Source organism: Cydia amplana, chromosome 3, assembly GCF_948474715.1.
Source record: "Cydia amplana chromosome 3, ilCydAmpl1.1, whole genome shotgun sequence".
Lineage (NCBI taxonomy): Eukaryota > Metazoa > Arthropoda > Insecta > Lepidoptera > Tortricidae > Cydia > Cydia amplana.
In genome coordinates, this window is record NC_086071.1 from 3,092,029 (window position 1) to 3,116,659 (window position 24,631).

The 24,631-nt window shown below is 40.0% G+C and overlaps 2 protein-coding genes across 3 annotated transcripts in view; one reads left to right on the forward strand and one right to left on the reverse strand.

The window, feature by feature from the left end:
* Positions 1–971: 971 nt before the first annotated feature.
* Positions 972–6,008, forward strand: LOC134662365 (uncharacterized). 2 transcript variants are annotated; one of them, XM_063518567.1, is made up of 2 exons: positions 972–1,412; positions 5,730–6,008. In XM_063518567.1, the coding sequence occupies exons 1-2, from the start codon at positions 1,112–1,114 to the stop codon at positions 5,864–5,866; spliced, it is 438 nt and encodes a 145-aa protein (XP_063374637.1). In that variant the 5' UTR covers positions 972–1,111; the 3' UTR covers positions 5,867–6,008. The 2 variants fall into 2 exon arrangements, with proteins under 2 accessions (XP_063374637.1, XP_063374639.1); XM_063518569.1 differs by lacking the exon at positions 5,730–6,008 and adding an exon at positions 5,502–5,638 and having other exon boundaries at positions 978–1,412.
* Positions 6,009–6,049: 41 nt separating this feature from the next.
* Positions 6,050–24,631, reverse strand: part of LOC134662642 (uncharacterized) — a 40,551-nt gene continuing 21,969 nt past the window's right edge. Inside the window, exons 17-28 of the mRNA XM_063518915.1 lie at positions 24,252–24,440; positions 22,489–22,585; positions 21,800–21,878; positions 21,188–21,264; positions 20,740–20,818; positions 19,899–19,992; positions 19,523–19,596; positions 18,707–18,824; positions 12,064–12,182; positions 10,743–10,840; positions 7,136–8,273; positions 6,050–6,453 (exon numbers count right to left, since the gene is read on the reverse strand). Of these exons, the coding sequence (XP_063374985.1) occupies positions 6,358–6,453; positions 7,136–8,273; positions 10,743–10,840; positions 12,064–12,182; positions 18,707–18,824; positions 19,523–19,596; positions 19,899–19,992; positions 20,740–20,818; positions 21,188–21,264; positions 21,800–21,878; positions 22,489–22,585; positions 24,252–24,440 (2,258 nt within the window). The 3' untranslated portion in view covers positions 6,050–6,357. The remainder of the gene's footprint in view (positions 6,454–7,135; positions 8,274–10,742; positions 10,841–12,063; positions 12,183–18,706; positions 18,825–19,522; positions 19,597–19,898; positions 19,993–20,739; positions 20,819–21,187; positions 21,265–21,799; positions 21,879–22,488; positions 22,586–24,251; positions 24,441–24,631) is intronic.

The following is a 24,631-nucleotide window of genomic DNA, read 5'->3' on the forward strand; positions in this document are numbered from 1 at the left end:
AATCGACACCACACTCGCGTTCGCGCTTTCACACCACGATTCACGCACATAGTCTGGAGGGGGCTTAAACAGTGTAAACTTTAAAAAAATTCTCTCGCACTGACTGACTGTGAATTGTATCTTGTTAGTAGTTTGTGGACTCAATGTGACTGGGTTAAGTTTGGTAGATTAAGGCGTGTCCAGACGAAGACCATCCCCCGCCAATCCGACCAAACTATCCGATCAAACCAGGGCGCGCGGACGCAAACACCAATTTGGCCAGTTTTATCAATTTAAATTTTATGGTGATATTTGACCGCTGTTAATTAAAAAATGCCCCTAACCGCGAAAACTAGCGTCACAAATTGGTATTCTTGCGTCCGTACTCCATTATATCGGTACTATCGGTCATAATCGGCGAGCCAAATTGGCGTTTGCGTCCGCACGTCCCGACCCAATCGGACAATTCAATCAGACCGTCGAAAAATTTTCCTCGTCTGGACAGGCCTAAACTATAGTCTGTCAAGCCATTTCATTAAGTAGAAAAAAGCGTCAAATTTAAAAAATTTAGGCGCGAAGGGTCTATCATCCCAAAGAGAATTTAATTTCGCGCCCTCTTCCACTGACAAAGTTATTTGACTGACTTTATAATAACTTATTATGGTAATTTTTTTTCGTGTTGAAAACGAATTAAAAATCAAGAAATAAAAAAAGGAACTTACAATTCATGAAATCGATCACATAAAATCATATAAGGTTAGTAGAATTTTTGTGTAATATATTATTTTCGGAATTTCTTCTATTAAAATCGATTTACCAACCCATACTATAAAAATGTGACTTAAGCAGCAAAAACGTGACTTTTAGGGAAACGAAACGTAACTTATGACTCCAGAGCCCTGGCAACACTGACTACCATAGACTACTACTACCATACTACTACTAGCACCACGCCACGCCTAGTCGTTTGTCGTTTAGTAGTTTCTTCTTGTAGACTTTGTTATTATATATTTTATTTTATTTCTTTGCACTACTGAAGTACTGCAGTTTGAAGATCAATCGAAGAAAACGAATTATACGGAATTGACATCGTTTGATTAAGAAGTACATCACCAATACAAGGCCTAAAAAAATGCCGGCCAGCGGCTTCGATTTGTATAACATGCAAGACGCCAGAAATAATTTTGATGCAATACGACCTACTCCGATTTGTACTGATGCCAATCAGTTTATGGGACAATGTCAGAATATACACATATCCACGAATTGCTACTACGGATACCATGAGCCGAAACGACCAGAAATTGAAGCGGCACCCGATTGCGAAATGGTAGAGGCCCCGCGTGATGATGCAAATTCACCGCCACACAACCACGGTAGAAAACGCAGCGCAGACGACGGCAATCACCATCAAACCAAGCGACCCCGACCAGGTAGGTTTCTTTTTAATTGACTTGTGAAACCTCTTTGATTTGATAATAGCGCTTAAGTGCAAGGTTATAAAACAATATTAAGACAATTTTACTAGGCATTAATCAAAGTATGCATCAATCCAAAGAGGTTTCTGTTTATATTAATATTTTATTTATAATTTATATACCAACACAAATTACTGTTTACTACATTTTGCTATAACAAATTTAACTTCTGACCTCATCTGTTACATTGAAACAATGCAGCAGGTTGTTGTTTGTCACCATTTATTAAAGTGGGAAGTCTCTTGTCATTGCTGGTGGCACTTAGATTTCATAAGTATTCATTTTATAACATTCATTATAATGAATATATACCGAAATTGTCAGTATTTGTTGCAATTTCGAACCCACACTCTGTACTATTAATGCCTTAGTTGAAACAGGCATTGTTCATCAGGTGATATGTGGACTTAATACACCTGTTGCATTGACAAATTGTATTGTGTAATTTTATAACACTTATATTTAAATATTTTGTTTGGCAGGCATTACTTTACATTTGTATTACACTGTATAGTTGGAATTTTTAAAAGTGACTAAAAAGAGGAAAGGGGCCGGCCACTTGTCACTCTCATACAAATATAGTCTCCATTTATTGACATTATGGAAAATATTTTTACATAATTTGATGTATACACCATATTACCGATGCCTCCGTCGCAAGTCGCTCAATGTCGACGGAGACCCGTTAGGAAATTATAAAAAATTCTAACTATGCATTTGTAGTAGTATGTTAGGGTACCTATTTGTAAAGATTTATGACAAATTGTATTTATTTCATAAGTAGGGCCACCATCTGTCAATATATCTCTAGATTTTACCTAGTTCGACCTATTGACTTAATTTTTAATGTGGAAAATATTTGGACAGTTATTGTGTCAGCAGTACTTGTATGACCAGTTTAATATTTGCAATAAAAAAAACCCATAGGGGCATTAACTATGAATTACTTGTTGGTAATTGAGAAATGCGCAGAAAGCTGCAGAGTTAGGTGACCTCTCTGCATAAAACTTTACAGGGGGGGGGGTCACTTAACTCTGCAGCTTACTGTACTATTATCATCGGTAACTAGTGATTGATATCAGTGTAAAGGAAAGTAAACATTTTGTAGGTTAATTAAGGTTCATATAAAGGTTAATAATCTTAATTAACAATTTCAGCTGAATTCTACTTTGCAGATTTCTTTAACTCGACAACACAGCCATGAAATTAAATGATTGTTACATCTGCTGTAACCAACCACTTTGTCTGCAATTAAATGAGGTGTAGGTACTTATTATCAGTTACATATGCTAAATAAATGTGTGTATATTCAGTTATCTTTATCCTCTAGCGCAGCGCTTCCTAACCTTTTCAGGTCACCCCTATGACTAACTAGGGAACCTGATTTTACCCCTCCTCCCAATGGTAATAAAAAATAAAACGTGTACATTTGTTGTATTGTTATATTAGGGTAGCTTATTACCCCCGTAAAATACCAGTTTTACCCCCACGGGGGTAATTACCACCAGGTTAGGAACCACTGCTCTAGCGCCCCATGATCCTACTACTAGTGTACATTACCTCCAATCAAATTTAAGATAATATTAATTCAATAATAATTTAGTTTGAATCACTATTAAATGGAACAGAGTTGCTTTTGTTTTGTAAATAGAAAAATAAATATAATTCTATTTTCGAATGTCAATTTTTCTTGTAAAGTGTCATTCAATAGAACTTGCGAACTATGTAAACAAAACTTGCTAGTAATTTGACATTCAGTGTCAATTTTAGTATGGCGGTTTGTTTACATAGTTAGCAATTTCTATTGAATGACATTTTATGGTGGGCTGCTAGAGGTTAAGGGAGTGTGTATTATAGTTGGTCAAACCAAATTGTCAGTAAATAAGAACAAAAAAAACTATACTCATCCTTTTCATTTGGGTGCTAGTACTAGTGTAAGACAAAGATAGTATGATTCTCTCTGTCTATGTATGAAATGAGACAGTCCTTTGACAAACTATATTTAAAATTTAAATTTCCATTTATTTATTTCTGTAGGTATCAATAATATATTGTGTTATCATAGAAACCTTAGAAACTAATACCTGCTTATAATTTAACTAAAATCAGGCAACAAGTACCTTACAGACTAACATATGTGACAAAAGTGTATAGTTATCAGAGGTAATGGGCCTGTCCTATAGATTGGAAGTTGGAAGGGAACAATTGGCCAATACAATTGTGAAATAAGGGTAATGTATCTAAATATTAAATTATTAGCAATATTCCATATCCATGCCTAGGATAGGCCATGGCATTTATTTGACCGATGCAAGATTTAAATAATGTAAGTTCTGAAATTTTAGACAGGTCATTTACAAATTTATACTGTGTTTATATGTATTTATATTTTTGTTACCGATAGGCGATAGCTAACTCATGGCTAACTCCATACTGAACCAGAATTTTGAAGGGAAAATAGCAAGAACATTTCTGCTATTTACTCCTGTGAAATTTAGAAACTAAATTAAATACTCGGTTAATAATATATTATGTTGGATTAACCTCTAGCTGCCCAGAGACCTATAAAAAGGTCTCCTGTCCTGTTCCATTCTAATTTGAATCTTATTTTTGACAAGTCAAAGTTGAATTTTCATTGTCAAGCCTTGACATCTGGGTGGCTAGAGGTTAAATAAAAGATAAAGAAAACTGAGTTGGCTAATAATATCTAGAATTATTCCCACCACTCTTACCCGCATCCTCAATGTTGGGGGGTCTCAACCAAGTAAAGTGTCCAGTAAGCAAAATGTACTGTTTTCTGTTAATTAAGCTTGGTACATATGTACAGAGATAGAATTATCAAAATATGAGTGAGTAAAACTAGAAAGGTACTATGTATAATGTTAAGTTAAAATAATGGAAATGGCATAACTCCTCAGGCTTAATTCTGAGCACATTCCATCAAACAAATTTAAGCACCTCAAGAAAATTTCTGCATCACCAAAATGCCCATAGTAAACTAGATGTCCAACATGTTTTACATGTTTTGGTGGAATGTGTCTGCACAAGAAGCTGCAAAGTGACACGACTTGCACTCCACAAACATAGGTTTTTGTAACATCATTCTGGCATCGTCATCTGATGAGGCAAGGTTGATGTGCAAACGCCTGCAAACTATGTTTAAATAATATAGGTAGTAGTTATAATAAAAGAATGAGTATTCATAATAATAGAACGATATATGATCTAATAACAGGAGTGACATCATCACTTCCTGAAGAAACCCCTTTGATTTCTTAATAAAGATAAAAAAAAAAGTTAAAATGAAAACATTTAGGGACACAATTTTGGATAAGAGGGTGGTTTTATAACCACAATTTTAAATAGTGTGACATCTGCTGATATTAAGAGTAATTCTCATAGATAATGAGAATTATCATTGTATTAAAATCCATAGATTTTCGTATCTTTCCTTATTTAGATGTTTCATTAAGTATCCACTAAATTTCAATTTCAGTAGGTATTCATCAAGTCATTATTTTGTAAGTCTCCATCTGCCTGCCAAACAAAAAGTCCACAAATCACCCCTTTCCTCAATGATAAAATAGGTACTCAATAGATTGTAAAGAACTTGCCAGTTTTGTAGGTAAATCATATTTTATACGTACTATCTGTTTAATGATTGTCAAGGTTCAATTTAAATGCAAATTTTTCCGGTTGTTTAACATTCATACATTTAATTTTAGGAATAATTAATTTAAAGGCTTACATAGCATATATTAAATGTAACTCGAGCTAAAACTTAATGTATTCTAAACTTCCATCATTGCTATTTAAACTAAGTATAGTCCCAATTTAGAATTCTACAAATGAATTTAAAACCCGGCTAAAAGTACAAAGATGGTTCACTCTACTCAAACTTTACAAATTTGCATTTAAAGAACTAAAATAACACATGAAGTGCTTATAAAGATATGTGTAGCAGAAATCGCAACAAAACTGGATTTGGAGACTTCCTGCTAATGCACCTGTGGCACAGTGTGATGAAGTCCGACTTTATTTCAGAGGGTATGGGGCCATCAACTTCCAACTACAACCCATGTTTACTGCGTCCAACCCACAACAACCCAGACATATCTCGTTGTCTCATGGTCCATATGATCTAATCTCTACCAACACTATCAAATTATCAACAACCTGGAAAATAATTGATCTAATCTCTACCAACTCTACAAAATTATCAACAACCTGGAAAACAAATATCTAATTCAGAAATATTAATTCTATCTGCAGAGATGCAAAGAGAGAAAAGCAATGAACCTGAGACAAATGAGAACATGAAAATGGACAGAAGTAAAGAAGAACTGTTGGAGACGTTATATTGGAATATACACGGAGGGAACTTTATTGATTTTTTGCAGTGTTTGTGACATGTACAAGTGGAATAGTGTGATATTTTTAGTATTAGTTCATAAGTGACTGGGACACTAACTTTAAAAATATAAGTAGTTAAGGTTTTTTTCTCATGGATGCATAGACTTAAATTTTTCGTAATAAATTCAAAAGGTAAAAGTGAGGCTTTTATTTAAAAAAAAATAACAAAAACTTTATTATGTAAATAATGGTTTATTGTTCTAAACATTCAATACTTTTGAAAATACTTGCATATTCTAAAATTATAGAATAATTAAATAAATGGATAGATTCAAGTCAAACGTTACACGCGATAAAAACACAATCGGAAATTCAACGTGATGCTCGAGATTTAATCTGAAAAAGAAGAAATATTATTAATTTCCATTTGTTTCATCTTTCTGTTTCAGATGGAGTGAGAAGATCTAATCTTGTGATATTTACTTTCAGGGTCGCTCAAACACGAAGCGAACTGTGAAGTTTGCAGTTTGGGTGTTTGCTCCGTTTTTTACATTATATTAACATCACCTTTTTGTTTTTCAGATGGCTCTCCCAAATGCAGCCTTGTTGGCACGCGATCGAGCCGGAGCCATTCTGCATCAGCCTTTAATATAAATACATCAAAATGTTACGTACCTACTTCACTCCAAGTACAGATTTATATTTTAAGTGTATAACGGCGTAAAACTAAATGTTATTGTAGATATAACTTCAGACTGTTTCCATGCGACTGTGATATTATGTACCTGATATTAAATCTGTTAACTGAGATAATGTTGTTTTCTTTTCTTATTAAATGACCCTATGTTCTAGATGATTCATAGTTTTACCAGTTAAATTCATCAATCATCAGTTTAAACATTGATTGATTACCGGCTCGCATTGTGAGCCGCATACAGTTGAGCAATTAGTTAAAAAAAAAATATTAACACGCAACGGTACAGATGCGAGACATGCAAAGTAAAACATAGTAAAGTGAAAATGCATCTCATCGTTTCGAGTAGGTCAGTTTATTATTTAACGATTACATAAGTTTAAACGTGTACAGTGGGGAAGCGACAAATAGGGTTAGGTACCTATAAATATGGCAGAACTGCACACGATATTCGTGACGCAAGACAGTCTTCGCAAGTTTATAAAATAGGTATAAACAATTTTAAATGGAGTATAAGTAGTGTAGTATGTAGTAGTAGATAATATTTGATAAAGATTGTAGCTCAGTTCTCACTTCTATTGGCACAGTTGATCAAGGGAAGGCACCTACAGTAGAGCACCTGTTGCATTACCTCTGCGGGCGCGGCCTCCTCCGTGTCGACGACGTCGGGCAGCGCCTCGGCGTCGCGCGCCTCGCACGACTGGTCCGCCTCGGCCAGGTCGCCGTTGTGCATCTCCGAGCAGTCCAGCAGGTCCACCTTGTCCTCGCGGCCGCCGGGGCTCGCCTCGCCCGGCTCGGCCGAGTGCACGTGCGCCGGCCACACGTCGTACACGCACGAGTGCAGCGCGGGGTCGCTCGCGCTGAACAGGTTGAGCGAGCCCGCCACGTCCTGCAGCGGCGGCGAGGCCGGCCCGTGTCCGTCCCCTCCCCCTCCGCCGCCCGAGATCACCAGCGGCAGGCTCTCGATGATGTCGTTCGATACGCTGCAGACGGTCCCGCCCTCGTATTTAGAGAGGAACTCGAGCAGCCTCTTCTTAGATATCTGGGGCCGTCGACCGTCGAGGCCTCCGTTTAGAACGTGCGTCGCGAGAGAGTCCAACAGCTCGGGGGTGCATATTTCTTCACTTTTTAGTAACAGAAAGCGAACAATGTTGTCGTCGAAGGGGGGGGCGGTGGAGCACCCGGCCTGCGCGGAGCGAGCGCGGTCGGCGGAGCCGTCGCGGGCCGCCGAGCCCGGCCGGGGCTCCGGCGCGGACCCGTACCGGGACAGGACGCCCCGAATGGACCGCAGGACCCTCTGCCGCAGCGGGTCCGAGCTGATCAGCTGCAGCTCCTTGAACAGCTGAATGAGAAAGTCGGGGTGGGACTCGTTGACGCCGATGAGGGTCGTCACCTCGGAGTAGACGTTCTCCCGGAGGAGGTCGAAGAGCTTGGAGGTCGCCTTGTCGTGGAGGTCGCGGCGGGCGGAGGCCAGGTTGGGGTTGCAGGAGTCGCGCTTGTCGGCCGCGCGGAGGTTGTTGGAGTGGGGTCGGGGCGGGGCGGGCTCGGCGTGCAGGTTGAGCACGTCGGGCGCGGCGCGGCGCTCGGCGTTGCGCTTGTGCGCGGCGGCGGGCGGCGGCGGGGGCGGGGGAGGGGGCGACGGCGGCGCGCGGCGCAGCGCGTTGTGGCTGCGCGACGCGAGCGGCTGCGGCGCCGCGGCCGCCGGCCCGCCGAGGTGCCCGTCCGCGTTGCTCTTGCTGTTCGCCGACAGCAGGTTCTGCCGCGAGTAGCTGGAAACGTTGCGAGCTAAAGATAAAATTATCTAAGGCGCGAACTGAAAAATACTTTGGCCTCGTGTGGCACGAACGACGTTTCGTCTCGGCAGTGAGATCGAGGAAATTATAGAAGGAAAATTTACTTTAAAAAAAAACTCCCTCTAAATACGTATTAATAAAAACGCAGCAGCCAGGTTTGGTGGTCCGCTCATCCCGCAGCGCCGGAGCCGCTCCTGGCTGCGAACGCCGAGGTCGAAGCCACGCAAGGCCGGCATGGATCCCCGAGCGAGCGATGACTTTAGCCAGCTCGACCCTCACCCTGTCATCCTACCTAAGCCCAAACTCCTGAAAATCCACTATCTACCTCCACTTCCCATCCCTACCCCCACCTCTCCCCTCCCATCCTAAAAAACTTATTAAATTATCATTGAATCTCCTTTGGTACTCGCAAACCCAAATTTAAAACGCAACAATTCTAATTTCAAGGTCCCTGTCATCCCTGTGTTTGACACCCGCAGGCAAATCAAATTTGCTTAAGCTTTGGATTCCTCCGAAAGCGGTGCCGTCATATAGCGGCCGCAAAAGACGGCCGTCTTTACGGTGACGACATGTGGAAAGTACCACGACGTCATAACACACCGTCAGCCACCAAAGTCAAAGCGGCAAATTTGAAAAATGTAGGCGCGAAGGGATATCGTCCCATAGAAAATTTGAATTTCGCGCCTTTTTCTACGGACAAGATTTGCTTGACCATCTATAATTTACTTGGAGGATGAAATATCATCAGAAGAGGAAAATAATCGTAGTACGAAAGATCATTTATTCAAATCTCGTGTCATTTATTCAAAATGGCTTCACCGCTATCTAATAAAATGTTCACGAAACTATCGACACCGTCATGACGGCTGTCATCCAAATGACGGCACCGATTTTTTACGTTACGTTGACAATCAACGCCGTCTAGGAAACCATCTTGTTTACATAGACAACGTTCTAGTGACGTCATTCACCGCTATATAGCGGCCGCTATATGACGGCACCGCTTTCGGAGGAATCCAAAGCTTTACTGTATTTAAGAATAAAAGCACGTTTGTCGAACCCCAGGTGAAAAAAACTGATGATAAAGATCTGAAAAACATATTTCGGGTGTAATCAAACGAGCTATATTTTAGGGCAACGTGTGGCGGCAAGAGTAGCAAGTAAAAGTGTTTCGCTCTAACCTCCTAAGTCCCGATATCCTTTTAAAAGGACACAGTCAAAAATCTACTCAATTTTCTACGTTGTAGATTCAGGGAATTGCAATTACAGGGAAAAGCATTGGTTGTAATCCAGCGGAGTAGAGGAGACAACCAATGCTATTGGTTGATTCCCGTACGTCTCCTTTCATCTCCGCCTCAGTGGAAAGGCAGCCTAATCGTTTTCGGCCACGTACTGTTAGTGTATATACCACTTTAGACACGCTTTGAGATTAATACCATTTGCACATCACTTACTATTTAGGAAATACAAAAAACAGGCAACACACGAATTGAAAGTTTAGTATATGAACACTAAAACAAAGTTTAAATTAGGTATTTATTAGTATAAAGTGGTCATAATGTGACGTTTGCAGGCAACTGCAACTGGTATCGCATTGTCAATACTATAGGCACGGGGGTGATCTCTTACTGAAACCTTATGGCAGTAACGCGGGTAACGCCTTATTGACAACACAATAAGTTAGCTTTTGCTTGAAAATATCATAAAGATGCTGCAAACGCGTTGCTTCAGCTACAGTTACTTTATTAAGTAAATTACAAACAAACTTAAAAACTCAAAGTTATTTTACAATGGAACACAATTCTCACCAATGTCGATGGAAATAGGTATATCTACTAAAATATTATCTAACTATTACTAGGATTTAAATATAACTTGTTTATGTATCAAATCTAGTATCTGAAAAGAGAAAAATAAATTATCATAAACTTACATAGATAGTAAATGTAAAGTATAAATAAACATAAATTATATTAGAAATGAAACACCAAGAACCTCAAGAATTTAGCCGCCGCCATACAATCGAAGTTACGCTCTCATATTGTCCAAAGAAACTCGCTTTCACGTAAAACCGCATCGAAACCGGTCCATCCGCTGGAGTGCTACGATGCTACAGACAAATGGTATCGTCTTGGGTCGTCCCATTCGTTTTTCGTCAAGTTCTTAAATTAGTCCTATTCTGCTTTCGTCACGCATTCTACATTGAAAGCCACCGACGATTGTGACGAATGTAGAATGGGTGACGAAAGCAGAATAGGACTAATTTAAGAACTTGACGAAAAACGAATGGGACGACCCAAGACGATACCAGACAAATAGACATTGCCATCAAACATATAACACCCCTCTCTTGGGTTGGGGGTTAAAAAAGAGGGTAACATGGATTGTATGATGGCGGCTAGGTGCTTGTGCCTCGTAAAGGTGCCTAGGTGCTTGTGTACGTACCTTCTAAAGTTATCCCAGTAGTTGTTGGCGCGGTTGCCCGGAGCCACTTGGTTATTCAGCGTGTGGGACGCAGTCTCTGCGCGCCAGCGTTCTTCAAGCTGTTACAATAAATAGCCTTAGCAAGTTACGTTACAAGCTTTCTTTGAGATTAACCCCCCCCAATTTATAAAGCTTAGCAATTCCCTGCAAACCTCAATAAAATTTTGGGGTATTTGACAAACGCTTTTGACTTAACGGCATAAGTTTTTGTGTTATAAGCACAGATTTAAAGGCAACTGAGACCCATACATATATACATGACTTACAGGTTATATAATGATATCACTACATAGTATAAAACGAAGTCGCTTCCCGCTGTTTGTCTGTATGTATGCTTAGATCATTAAAACTACGCAACGGATTTTGATGCGGTTTTTTTTAATAGATAGAGTGATTCAAGAGGAAGGTTTATGTATAATTTGTTAACGCGTGTCACGTCAAATTCGAAATTAAATTAGATTAAGGTACAAATACATTATTAGGTATTACGATTTAGGGTAATATAAATATGTCAAATAATGTTTTTACAATTGTGAGGATAATGTTAATTAGATTCGTTTAATAAAATTATCATTTGAAATGTCTATTAAATTAATCATCTAAAAAACGAAAAGCCATTTTGGCGGCACGGTTTTCTAGTCACCAGTTCCGGTGTAGTGTTCGGCAGATGCCCGTGTACCCTTCGGCTTAAGAGGCAACAGGAGGAGTGGTTATTTCTCCATACAAACGTTCTCGACTGTTTCCTCCGTGGGTTTTGAAGCTAGAGCAATGATTTTTTCACCACAGATTAATATTGTCAATATCTGTGTCGGACCGTTTTGCTTTTTTTTATATTTTTGTTTTTTAAGGCGCTAGAGCCCTTCAAAAATGGCCTAAATGACTATGCCGCAATGAGAGGCGTGGTATTCAAAACTGATATCGATTAGCTAAAAAAGCAAAACGGTCTGACACAGATAATTTCATAATCATTTAGATTTCCAACTTTGGTTACGATTGGTTAAGTTTTGGAGGAGGAAACAGTCGAGTACGAAACCTCGATTTTTGAGATTTTTACGCAGGATTTTTCGCCTTGTCCTTATCGCACTAGTTTTAGGAGCCGCTTCCGTTAGCGAGACGGGTATATTTACCTAAAATATTTAAATCTCAGCTCCTCATCATCATCCTGGCGTCAATCCCAGCTGTGCCCCCGCGCGGGGCGCGAGGACCCGGGGTCCGCCTTAAAATCGCCTTTAAATCTCAGCTCCTGTTTCGTCTTAATGAATGTAGGCATGAACATACTCACGAGCGAGAGGTGTTCCCTGAGCGCGTGCAGCTCTTGCTGCTGCTGCAGCAGCTGCTGCCAGCACCACGCGCCCCACAGGCCGCAGCCGCAACCGCAGCCCGGCGGCATCGCCATGCCGCCTGCGGCACACACTAACATTACGCCTGGCCATAGAGAAATAAGTAAGACAAGAATGCTCACTCCATACATCAGTTCAGACTATTAATTTCAGTGTCTACATCTAGCATCGAGTAGCGGAACTATCAGTACTGCTACTTGACAATAGATGTAGCACCGACCGGAAAGTCTTATGCTGTTGAGATAAGACTTTCCGGTCGGTGCTACATCTATTGTCAAGTAGCAGTATTGATAGTTCCGCTACTCGATGCTAGATGCTATAATAGTCTTTTTGGTACTAAAACTGATGTATGGAGTGAGCACTCTATGTATTTTTTTCTCTATGGCCTGGCTGACGAGAGGCCCATTAAGGGTCGGTTGTACCCACAGACAATCCAACCTCTAGACTGAGCTTAGGCCAATTCTTTCATGAAACCGATGCTGCCAAAAATACGGGGGTGCGGGGGGACGAGGTGAGCGAATCCTGTGCCGTGATTGGTCCGTTCAAAGACACGGACCAATCATGGCACGGGATTGACTCGAAGATGGAGTAACGCTACCGTATGTGTGGCAGAGGGGGTAGCGCGACTATGCTATGTCTAGAGGTTGGATTGTCTGTGCGCCTGGCTGACGAGAGCCCCATTAAGGGTCGGTTGTACCCATAGAAGGTAGGATCCTATAGAAGTGGTATACGCGTGCCTCCGTGAGGGACAAAACATAGGCAATGCGACACTATGATTGGTCGAATTTATTTGTTGCCCACCATAATCCATACTCATTTACGGTGGGGAATAAAAAAAATGTGAGACTGTGACAAGGATAAACAATAATAGCGCTTTCGCTGCTACTCCTACTGAAAGATACATAAGACTATCCCGTTCGGTTATTTCCCCTCACCTCTCATGCCCGATCCAGTTTAAATACTAGATTCATGGTTGTACCAAACTGTTCGTATATATCGTTAAAGAGTTCGCTAAATTATTATGTATGGAAAGTTTCATAGTAAAGCGCCGGGGCGCGCCGGCTGACGTTGATCAGTCTGTTAAATGTGGTTGGTGCAACTGACCCTAAAACATCTACTTGTATCAGTGGGGCGACACTCCTTTCGGGCATTCTCGGCTCGGCTTGGCATCGCGCCGAGCAAATCTTAGGGTTGGCACAACAAGACGTCCATTTGCGTGCACGACCACAGATAAGATAATGACTTGAATTTTGACAACCCTAAATAGCCGATAGGAATAGTGCCATACATTTGATACATTAGAAAGGGACAGCATGGTCAAACTTCGGTTTTGTAGGAAGTGTCATTAGTCTGGGGGCACGGCAGTGCCCCCGCCAAGTCGAGCGCGAAGCAAACACTGCCGTACCATCCTTTACTGGAACCATTTCGCCGCATTTTCAGGCCCCTATTTGAGAACCTCTGGATAAGACCAGAACGCAGAAATTTTCGTCATCCAGTAAGCTATAATCACATACTTAAAATCCAAAATTTCAAGTCTGTAGGTCATTTAGTTCCGAAGTTAAGCGAAAGCAAAGTTTCGCATTTATGACACTCATTCATTCACTCATGATCATCAGAATAGAATTAATACTTCCCATAAACTCAGAGAGCTGAAATTTGGTACAGAGTTAGGGTTTAATGGCCACATAAAGGGTAAACCTAAAAATATTGCAATATCAGTCACGTTTTAAAGATCTAAGAACTGCATAAGTAAGTTTGTAATCCCATATAAATATATGATATTACAAAGTTACTGTTGCAGTTCCTACAAATAGTAGGTTAAGTAAAGGTACACTACGATGTACGATGTGAGTATGAATGAAGATATGTTTAGTTATGATATGTATATACATAGTATGAGTATGAGTACCCGAAAAGAAGGACTGCCTACAAAAAGAGATGAGATCCCATCAAAAACATTACATGTAAAAAGGTGCAAGTCTCGCAACGCTTTTACTACAAAAAAGTTTTGAGACGTAATGTGAAACCAAGTCGGTTATTTTAATCAGTGTCAGGGGGTGTTAAAACCGTATCAATAAGATATCTTTAATTTGTAATACATATAATGACTTGGCAATCGCACATAATGCTTTACTCGTACCGTACTCGTAAATATATATGTGTAATGCTCAAACTGCAATTAGCGCTAGCGTTATGTTCAGTTAGAATTATTTTTAATAGGTGACGATGATCCTTTTGTCATTATGCAGCCGTGCGATGGCCAAGTCATTATACGTATTACAAATTAAAGATATCTTATTGATACGGTTTTAACACCCCCTGGCACTGATTAAAATAACCGACTTGGTTTCACATTACATCTAAAAACTTTTTTGTAGTAAAAGCGTTGCGAGACTTGCAACTTTTTACATGTAATGTTTTTGATGGGATTTAGTTTAGTTTATTTATTAACCATAATGTAACATGATCATTACATGGTAAGTCAGCATTTCACAATATTATACTTATAGAGTATGAATTTACTATATAAAGTAAATACGTTTAATAATAATATAATCTACTTACAATTTGCGTCAATTAAAATATTTTGTAAAGACAGATATTCAGTAATCGAATAGAAGGCATGGTTTTGGAAAAAAGTCTTGACTGTCTTTTTGAATAAATTAAAAGGTAAATCCGTGACATTTGAGGGCAGTTTATTAAATAGCTATATTTTTATAAAAATTCCCTGTTTTTTACACTTTTTTAATCTTAGTGATGGAAGTATTAGTTTGCTATTGTTCCTCGTATTATAATTGTGGCAATCCGAACGCTTAAGTAGAGTGCTTGCTTTCTTTTTTATGTACCTAAAGTAGTACCTACTATTCTTTATTCAATGGTTTTATGATTTGTGCACGGCCCCAACATTGATTGGTAAAAAGATCAGACACACTGAATTTAGAAAGTGATTGTCTGATATAATTATTTAGATCTGATCAGAAAGAAATCTATTAACGAAATACTTTTTTCCTGCAATCGGTGAAAAAAAATCGATTAAATAGCTGCCTAATAAACCTAACCTAACCAACAGAACCGGTAAACCCTTATTTTCCGACCACAGTCAATATGAAATAGATAGCGACAGTGTCACAGAATGACCTATTAGATCATCAGATAATAGTGTATTTGTAGGGCTTCATGATGGCTAACTAGTCCTATATATCTATGGGTTTCTCGATATAATAAAAACAGTCTAAATTCAACTGTCAACTTCATTGCACGAAAGTTAATACACAACATACAACGTCCCTGCGTTGGCAAAGCTCTAATAAAAATGACAATTAATATTCAGGTATGAATGCGTCTACACGTGTTGGGTCGATAGGAACCGTCTCACGGCACCACCTGCCTGCGCGCCAGCATTTCGGCCGTCCATATCTACTAGATGCCGACTGTACCATCGTATTGGCCGAATATCTTAACTTAAGGCCTGAGTGGACGCTTGAAGCGGAGCGTTCGGCGGGGCGTGTAGCGTGGCGTCGAGCTCACAAGTAATTTGAGCAGCGTGCACTAAGGCCGCTCCTATACGCTTGCATTTGTTTAACATGCACGCCGCACGCCCCGCCCCGCTGCACGCCCAACTCGAGCGTCCACTCAGGCCTTAAGCTTTGGATTCCTCCGAAAACGGTGCCGTCATATTACGGCCGCTATATAGCGTTGACTGACGTCACTAGAACGTTGTCTATGTAAACAAGATGGCGCGGTTTCCTAGACGGCGTTACGTTACGTTGATTGTCAACGTAATGTAAGATGACGGCCGTCATGACGGTGTCGATAGTTTCGTGAACGTTTTATTAGATAGCGGTGACGCCATTTTAAATAAATGACACGAGATTTGAATAAATTATTCCGTACTACGATTATTTTCCTCTTCTCATGATATTTCATCCTCCAAGTAAATTATAGATGATCAAGCAAATCTTGTCAGTAGCAAAAGGCGCGAAATTCAAATTTTCTATGGGACGTTATCCCATCGCGCCTACATTTTTCAAATTTGCCGCTTTGACCTTGGTGGATGACGGTGTGTTCACTCTAAAAAATGAAGACCAACTAAGAGCAGTTTTCTCTTAGTTGACGTTAAGTTAATTATAACAATAACGATCTTATATAAATCAAAGAAAGCTGATTTCTTAAAACAATAAGTGTATCTGTGATTGAACTAATAAAGTAGGTATGTTATTAATCCTAACAATTGTATACTTTGCATCTATCATTAACTTGTTGGCATAATTATGTAACGTAGGTTGATTCAATCCTTAACAAATTAATTAAAACAGATAAATATGTTAATAGTTATGAACATTTTAATAGTTTATGTGATTATTTTGTCTTTGTTGATTTACATAAGACTTGGTATTTTAATCAACTAAACATATAATATTTAGAACAACGAAGATAAAACATTCAATCCCATTATGATCAAGTTATTGTATTAATTACGAAACTAATATTCCATTCTACTAAGAATTATTTGTTAAATCGATTTTCTTCATAATTAAATTAAATAATCAGGTAATCCGTTCAATCAAGAGATAAGTAGGGGGGCGCCGGTGCACCCGCGTTCCTCCCCGCCCGCGCCCCTGTGGCGTCTGAGACCGTGCGATGCGAGCGGGGACTAGCTAGTCTCAGCCTCAACGTTCAGTATTCAACTACTTAGCCATTCAAGTACGCGTCAACGAAATAAACTTAACTTGTGCATTTATTTCACGGCAAGCCCGGAACAGTGAACGTGTTACCTTTGCTTTGTGTACCTAATGTATAATAGTGTATGTGCAACATGGAGGAAGTGCTAATCTAACCTAACCCCTTAACTGATAGCAGTTCAAATGCGTTACGCATACCACCCGGCGCGGGGACGGGCCGGGATGGTTATGTGGGAATCCCTGTTGTGGGCTAATGAGACCCCAGGTCCACCCAGTAAAACCCCTCTGTTGGCCGCCTTTAAGGCTTTAAGGCGAGGCACGGGAAACGATCGGGACCATGCTTCCGAAACCCCGCCAGTGGCTGTCCGAACTGCGGACTCGACTTCGGAGGAACTGTTTCCCTTTACTTCTCTATGAGTGCGCCATTTTTTGCGCATTGGCCATCCCAGGGACCCTCGTGTAGGCGACAGACGTCCCCGAGCCTGCCGCCAACGGGTACCCATAAGGGGGAAATCGACGGTTGTACGCCAAACGGTCATTATATTTGTAGCCCGTTTTAAATGTTAATTATAATATATATGTAAAACGTTTAGTTTTCTAAATGTTTAGATGAATAAATAACATCTTATTATATATATTTTTTGTTTTATTCATTTACCCCCTTTTCATAAAACTTTACTTTGTTAAATTTGAATCTCAATTGTTTAATCAGTTCAACTATGAAGCTTGTCTAGTACAATATACCATTCTTCTTCAATTGTACTATGACTCTTTGTCTCATTTACTAAGACATTTCTTTCAGATCTCTACTTTTTATGCGCACCGTGCTGAATAATGCTGATCCTCGTACTCATATTATACTCAAGGTCTTAAATACTAAGATATACATTTATTTCAGATCTTTTTGGCGATCGACCTAGACCGGTTTAGCTTTACAAACACGGGAGGAGGCGTGCTCGTGAAACCGGTCTAGGTCGATCGCCAAAAAGATCTGAAATAAATGTACATCTTAGCATTTAAGACCTTGAGTATAATATGAGTACGAGGATCAGCATTATTCAGCACGGTGCGCATAAAAAGTAGAGATCTGAAAGAAATGTCTTAGTAAATAAGACAAAGAGTCATAGTACAATTGAAGAAGATTGGTATATTGTACTAGACAAGCTTCATAGTTGAACTGATTAAACAATTGAGATTCAAATTTAACAATTTCTTAGTTCAGGCTAATAAGATGCATAAGTCGGTGCAATCATGTTCTTAGTTAAACTTTAAGGGTCAAATAGTTGATACAGTAATTCTTCATGTTAACATTGATTTACATCTTAGTTGAAATGATTAAACAATTGAGATTCAAATTTAACAATATCTTAGTTCAGGCTAATAAGGTGCATTAGTCGATGTAATCAAGTTGTTAGTTGAACTTATTTGGGTCAAATAGTTAATACGGTAATTCTTCATGTTAATATTGACCTACATCTTAGTTAAACTGACTTGTTTGTATTAGTTGGTACAGTAACATATCATGATAATAATTATCAAGCCCTTAGTTGATCTTGCTAGGATCAATTAGTTAGCATAATTATTTTTCGTGTAAATATTGAACAAGATCTTAATTGGTTCAGTTACATAGATATAGTAATAGCAATCAGAATTACCTTATTTGATGTGTCTAAGTTCTTGTTAGGCTCGTATGGAATCAAGATGCTTGATTACGACTATCAAGATATTGATAGGGCCAACCAAATTTTTTTTAGAGTGTTATAACGCCGTGGTACTTTCCACATGTCGCCACCGTAAAGACGGCCGTCTTTTGCGGCCGCTATATGACGGCCGTCATATGACGGCACCGTTTTCGGAGGAATCCAAAGCTTTATACTTAGAGTAACAATGATTTGGTGCTCACCGTAGGGCATCATCATGTTGTAGGGCATGGCGGGCGGGAAGGACATCTGAGGCGTGCCCATCAGCCGCTCCATGGTCTGCGAGTGGCTGTTCTGCGTGAACTGGTTCGTGCGCATATCCTGGGACAAGAGAATAAGCAGGCACCGTTTGCAATGTTGCGATTCATTGAGAATAAGGGCGCGTGTACACAGTGCCGCCTCCGCGCCGCCGCCGCACCTTCGCGCCATGTACACGAGACTCGTATAGCCCGCCGCCGCGGGTTTTACGCGTCCCGTGTGTATAGCGCGAAGGTGCGGCGTCGGCGCGGAGGCGGCACCGTGTACACGCGCCCTTAAGGTTGGCAAAAGTATGTAAAGTATAGTCCGACAAGAAATTGTAGAAAATTATTGAGGGCGCCACTTCCTCAGATTTTTGACGTAAAATGCTTAAACATGGCAACAATGTAGTATGGAATTTTTTACATACATACATACATATAATCACGCTTATTTCCCGGAGGGGTAGGCAGAGACCACGGATTTCCACTTGCTACGATCCTGACATCTCTTCTAATTTTTTAGTTCCATTTTATTTAATTTCTACTGTATTATGTCTCACTATAAGGCCGCTAATTGTTCGTGCTCAGCTTCCTTACTTAAAGGTAGGGAACCCTAACATCAACTGGTGCCGAACATCGCTTAAATAAAATATTATAATAAATTATTAATAATGTTACCAAGAAACATATATCCATTGAATTCACCATAAATTTCAGTTCGCAAGGTCTACAGCTAACAAACAGAGCCCCTAGTTATTAGACTATGAATGTTTTGTTTACCTGGTTAGTTTTATTCGTATTATTCCAATACGGCGGCGGCATGTGGGGGTACGGCATGTTGATTGGATTGTCCACTAGAAGCGAAATGAAATATTAGAAATGCGGTTCATGTAAAATCCAATAGATAGATTGAAATTTATTTATTTAATAATATGAATAAGGATAAAACTAAAATAATGTTGAATCATAATAGCTTTATAATAATAGTCGTTTTTCACAGGTTACAGTAATATTACATAGAAACAGAACATAACTGCAGCTTATCGGATAGGTTCGTTATAAGCACTCTTAGCTGTGTATACTGAGCACTTCACATTATTGGTTACCATGTTATAATTTGTATATACAGATGTCAGATGTGATGTGTGTGGCTTACCATTTTGAGAAATAGGCGGGACCAAGTTGATGTTTGTCGGCTCCGCTCTGGGCTCGTGCCTCAACGAATGACTCGAGTTGTTGGACTGTGGCACCTGGTCACAATTCAATAATTACAAATAAAGGAAAAGTGGAAAAACAAACTGTCCCGGGCTGGGATACCAGCCCGCCGCTCTACCAACTGACGTATCATAATTGGCCTAAAGCATATAGTTATGGCCAGTATATACATCTTGGTAATTTTAAGTAAATAAAAAAATTAAAGACATATGTTTGTAACATAATTGAATTTGTGCTTGAAGAACTGATTCTGTTAAGCTTTGGTTTCCTCCGATAGCGGTGCCGTCATATAGCGGCCGTCTCCATACTAAATAATACGGCTAAATATGGGTGTCGTAGTATTTGTATGGAGACGGCCGCTATATGACGGCACCGCTATCGGAGGAAACCAAAGCATTACTGGTATATAAACGTAAACATACCATAGAGATGACAACAAACATAATAATAATACCAAGTCCGAAAGGGATGGTCTTATGGAACCGTCAATAGGAGTAGCAGAGAAAGCGCTATAATCGTTTGTCCATTGTTACAGCCTCACTTTTCATTTCTGCCTACTACTAAAAAGTCCCAAGTACCGCATCAAAACCACCAAAGCTTGGCGTGCAATAACCCGACTAAATTACGTAGGTTGTTTTTGGTGTGTTTTCATCATCAATTTTAAAAGGTATTTTTAATATTTTCGCGTATGTTCTGTGCCTCACGGGGCGCACGCGTGTAGGAACTCTATGGTTAGACTTGCTTTCAGGTTAATGTCGATATACATAAATGGTGTCACTTACATTGTTATCTTCACACAGACGATCTTGTGTTTGTCTACGGCGAGCTCGACTCCTCTGGTTCGATTTGGTCCGAGATGCGCTGTTGTAAATGTTCAAATCATTAAGTTCTAATGTTACGTATTTATTATCAACATGCAAACAAACGCAAAATTAAATTTTTGAAAAAAAATCACACGGAAACTATGTACAATTCAGTCAAATAATTTAACTTCAGTACCACTTCGTACCTTATCAAGTTATCAATATAAAATTAGCTAGGGGCCTCATACTGTTCCTTGGCCGTACTAGTTAGACTATATTTGCAAGGGCAGACTCTAACCAAAACCTTACAAGGTTAAAGTTGGCTTGATCCACCCCTGTATGGATTAATATAGTATCTTGTAATCTGCGATTATGTGTGTGTGTGTGTGTGTGTGTGTGTGTGTGTGTGTGTGTGTGTGTGTGTTACCTGTCGCTGTCGCTGCAGCAGGCGCTGGCGCGGCGCGACGGCAGCGTGGTGGTGCTGAGGCCGCCCTGCGGACACACCTACACGTATCAATAAATACTTCGAGCAATTAAGTAAATAATCAATACTTTGTTATACCTAGTCCCAAATCAAGCAAAACTTGTAACTTGGGTTCTAGGCGACGATATACACACTTAAATAAACAAATACCTACTTATAGTTCGTTTTTTTAGCATTAGAAAGAACTTGAAAGAAGGTAAGCGATTTTGACATGTCTGTTAATTGAAATACACTTTTTAAAAATCAATAACCATTACTTATGAAAGCAGAAGACTATAAAAGATCGTATTAGATTCATAATTGTTACATATTTACCGTAACTTATTTTTAAAATGTGTTTTTTCAATTAAAAGACACATCAAGATTGTTTACCTTATTTCTAATGCTAAAAAAAACGAACTATAGCATCCAGGAACAGATAATCTTGTCCTTACCGGGACTCGAACCATCTACTGGTTCTTAAGACGTGGCCCTGCTTAAGAACCACGCATATCGCGCATATTTGAGAAAGACAGTTCATTTGAAGCGAGCATCATGATCCGACCACACACATACCCTGAAGTTGTCGGTGTCCCTGGAGTTCTGAGATTCCAAAAGTATCTGCTCCGACCGCGAATCCGGCTCTTCTTGTTCACTGAAATGGCAAAATAATAGTAAAGCCCTTGCTACACGGTCGCCGACAAGCCTTCTAACCGTCTGACCTTGGTCTGTCCTTGGTCAGTTTTGGTCAAATTTTGTTGGAAACAACTGTCTACACGGTCCGTCCAGACCAAGGCCACGCGGTCTGAGGGGCTTGTCGGCGACCGTGTAGCAAGGGCTTAATAATAATAATGTGAGCCTATATGCGTCCCACTGCTGCGCACAGGCCTCCTCTCATGCGCGAGAGGGCTTGGGCTAGAGTCCCCACGCGAAATGGCATAATTCATTAAAAAAAAATTCAAAAAAAAATCAATTTCAATTAAAATTTCTTCATTAAAGTAATTGAATTTAACCTCGTGCCGCCCACCATACAAAATTATAGCCAAGTTTGAATCTTGTTGTATTTTCAATTGGGTTCAATTTCATTTGTTCGAAAATTTTACGAGGCAAAAGAAATGCTACCTACTTTGTTTTTTATTAAGGTTGACATTTCATTGAAACTGAGTGTACATCCTAATGTACATTGGGCGGCACGAGGTTAAAATGTAAAGTTATGAATGATATAAAAATTAACGTGTGCCTTTAGAAGATGAACAGAATCTCACCTATTGTAAGACTGGTTGATACCAGTAATGATGGAGCCGGTACACGAGTCCGCCATCGCTTTTTGAGATTCTACATTTCCAATATTTCCATATAGTACTTTCTGAAATAAACGTATTAAAATTATTATTAAACGGGTGACTCACGTATTAACTTTGGCCAGGGGATAATATTAGCTCAGTTTATTAGAAGAAACGGGCCATTCATCGTGGAAAGAGTTTACCTATGAACGTCACTTCAAACAGTTCAAACATTTTGCGTCACAATTATTATGAAAACTGTTTGCTAACATAGCTCACCGTTAGATGACGTTAACAGAAATATTTTTGTTGAACAGTATTAATGAATAGAGTCAAACAAAACAGACTCATGATAATAATAAAATGTTTTTTAATTAACAAATGCTCAAAGAAGGGTCTTCGTATTTAACAACTTTACAAGAACACATTCTAAATATACCTAGTACATAGTTTTTGGTTATTTTTATTGTGCACTTTTTCTTTTTAAGTAGGTGCAACAGATATTCGGTATTCGGCCGAATAATAGGCAACGTTAGGCCGAATACCGAATATTCGGCAAAGCGGCCGAATAGGCCGAATACCGAATAGTTGCCGAATATTCGTGGCACCTCTAATCATGTGATCCAGGGGGACGTAACCATGACAACGAGCGTCAACAAAAAGTTGATTCGCCCATCCCCACCATTTCAGTAAATCATGATTATTGAACTCGACAGGATGGTTATAAGCAGGGCCGGATCTAGGGTTGAGCGAGTGGAGCGGCCGCTCTAGGCGCCGGATGGCAAGGGGGGGGGGGGGGGGGGGCAAAATGGCAAATGAGAAAAAAGTTTTAAAAGACGCGAGTGTGGCTGGAGCCCAAAATACGCTTGACAACTTCAACGAAGGGCGCCAAAATCAGATTTCGCTATATCCTGATCAACAGTGATCGGGGATTTCTATGCCACACCGCGGGATATCAAGTCGAAATGGTAATATGGATACGCCACTTGGCCCGCGATAGGAACAAAACTGTTCGAAAAGTAAACGCTATTTCGGTGTTGGTAATTCGTTTATAAAATAAAGGACTGTAAAAAAACAGCGTTGGTTATGATTTAAAGAAAAAATATTATTCAAAAAATTATTAAGTTTTCAATTTTTCAATTTAAAATTTTTAATTATTAATATTAATAATATATGCAATGCATGATTAATTGATTAACAGTAACATGCCAAAACACTCTCCTATATCGCACACGAATCCCGGAATCCCGCGGCATATCCATACTAGCATAATGATTGAGGTCATTCACCCCAAGTGGCATAAAAATCCCCGACACAGTACACTAAGAACAGTAGTGAAGCTAAGGCCGCTCGGCAAGTTATTTACCTACTCTTGCGTTGGCGCTTAGGGTTGTCACTTTCATTTTAGTTAAATATTATTTGCGTATTATGAGTAGCACTAGGTTTCTATTTATATAATATAATGAAATGTTCTATCAATTCATAAATGAGGTATAAATTAAGGCCGGTAAGAGCAGGCAGATGCGAGCGTACACGAATGCGCGCGATCACAGTCGCGGTACGGCCCACACTGCCGCCACCGTATTCCCCCGTATATTATGCGAATGTGTGCGTGGCAGCGCGTGCGTACACGGCGCCCGGCGCGCACGCACACATTCAAGCCGGCAGCGGCACATTTCTATGAAGATTCACTACTGTTCTTGTACTGTGTCCCCGATCACTGCTGATCAAGGGCTAGGGCTGGCACTGGTTATAAGATAGCGTGTAATGTGTGGGCACCTCCTTGTGGAGCAGCTTGGCCAGCTCGCGCTGCTTGTCGGCGAGCAGCGCGCGCAGCTGCAGCTGGCGCCGCTCGGCGGGCCCGGCTGCGTGCCAGCCGCCGCCGCCGCTAGTCGACGCCTGCTCGTTCACCTTTTTCTGCTTGCGGCTCGGCTCTGAAAGTTTTTGAAGTGAAAACTTTAGCAGCTGGACACTTTTTGAGGTGGGGAAAAAATTATAAACTCGAGACAGCGTAAGCACAAAATAGATACAGTACAGAAGTCAATCACATGTATGTACTTCTCTTTTCATACCTACCACTGACTTAATATAAAAGAAATAGACACACAAAGCATAACAAAAATGT

What these genes read in the sequence shown, in the direction of transcription:
- LOC134662365 (XM_063518567.1), top strand. Translation starts at nt 1,112, where the DNA reads ATGCCGGCCAGCGGCTTCGATTTGTATAACATGCAAGACGCCAGAAAT. An exon ending in AACCAAGCGACCCCGACCAG is followed by an intron (nt 1,413 to 5,729) that starts GTAGGTTTCTTT and finishes TTCTATCTGCAG; the next exon opens with AGATGCAAAGAGAGAAAAGC.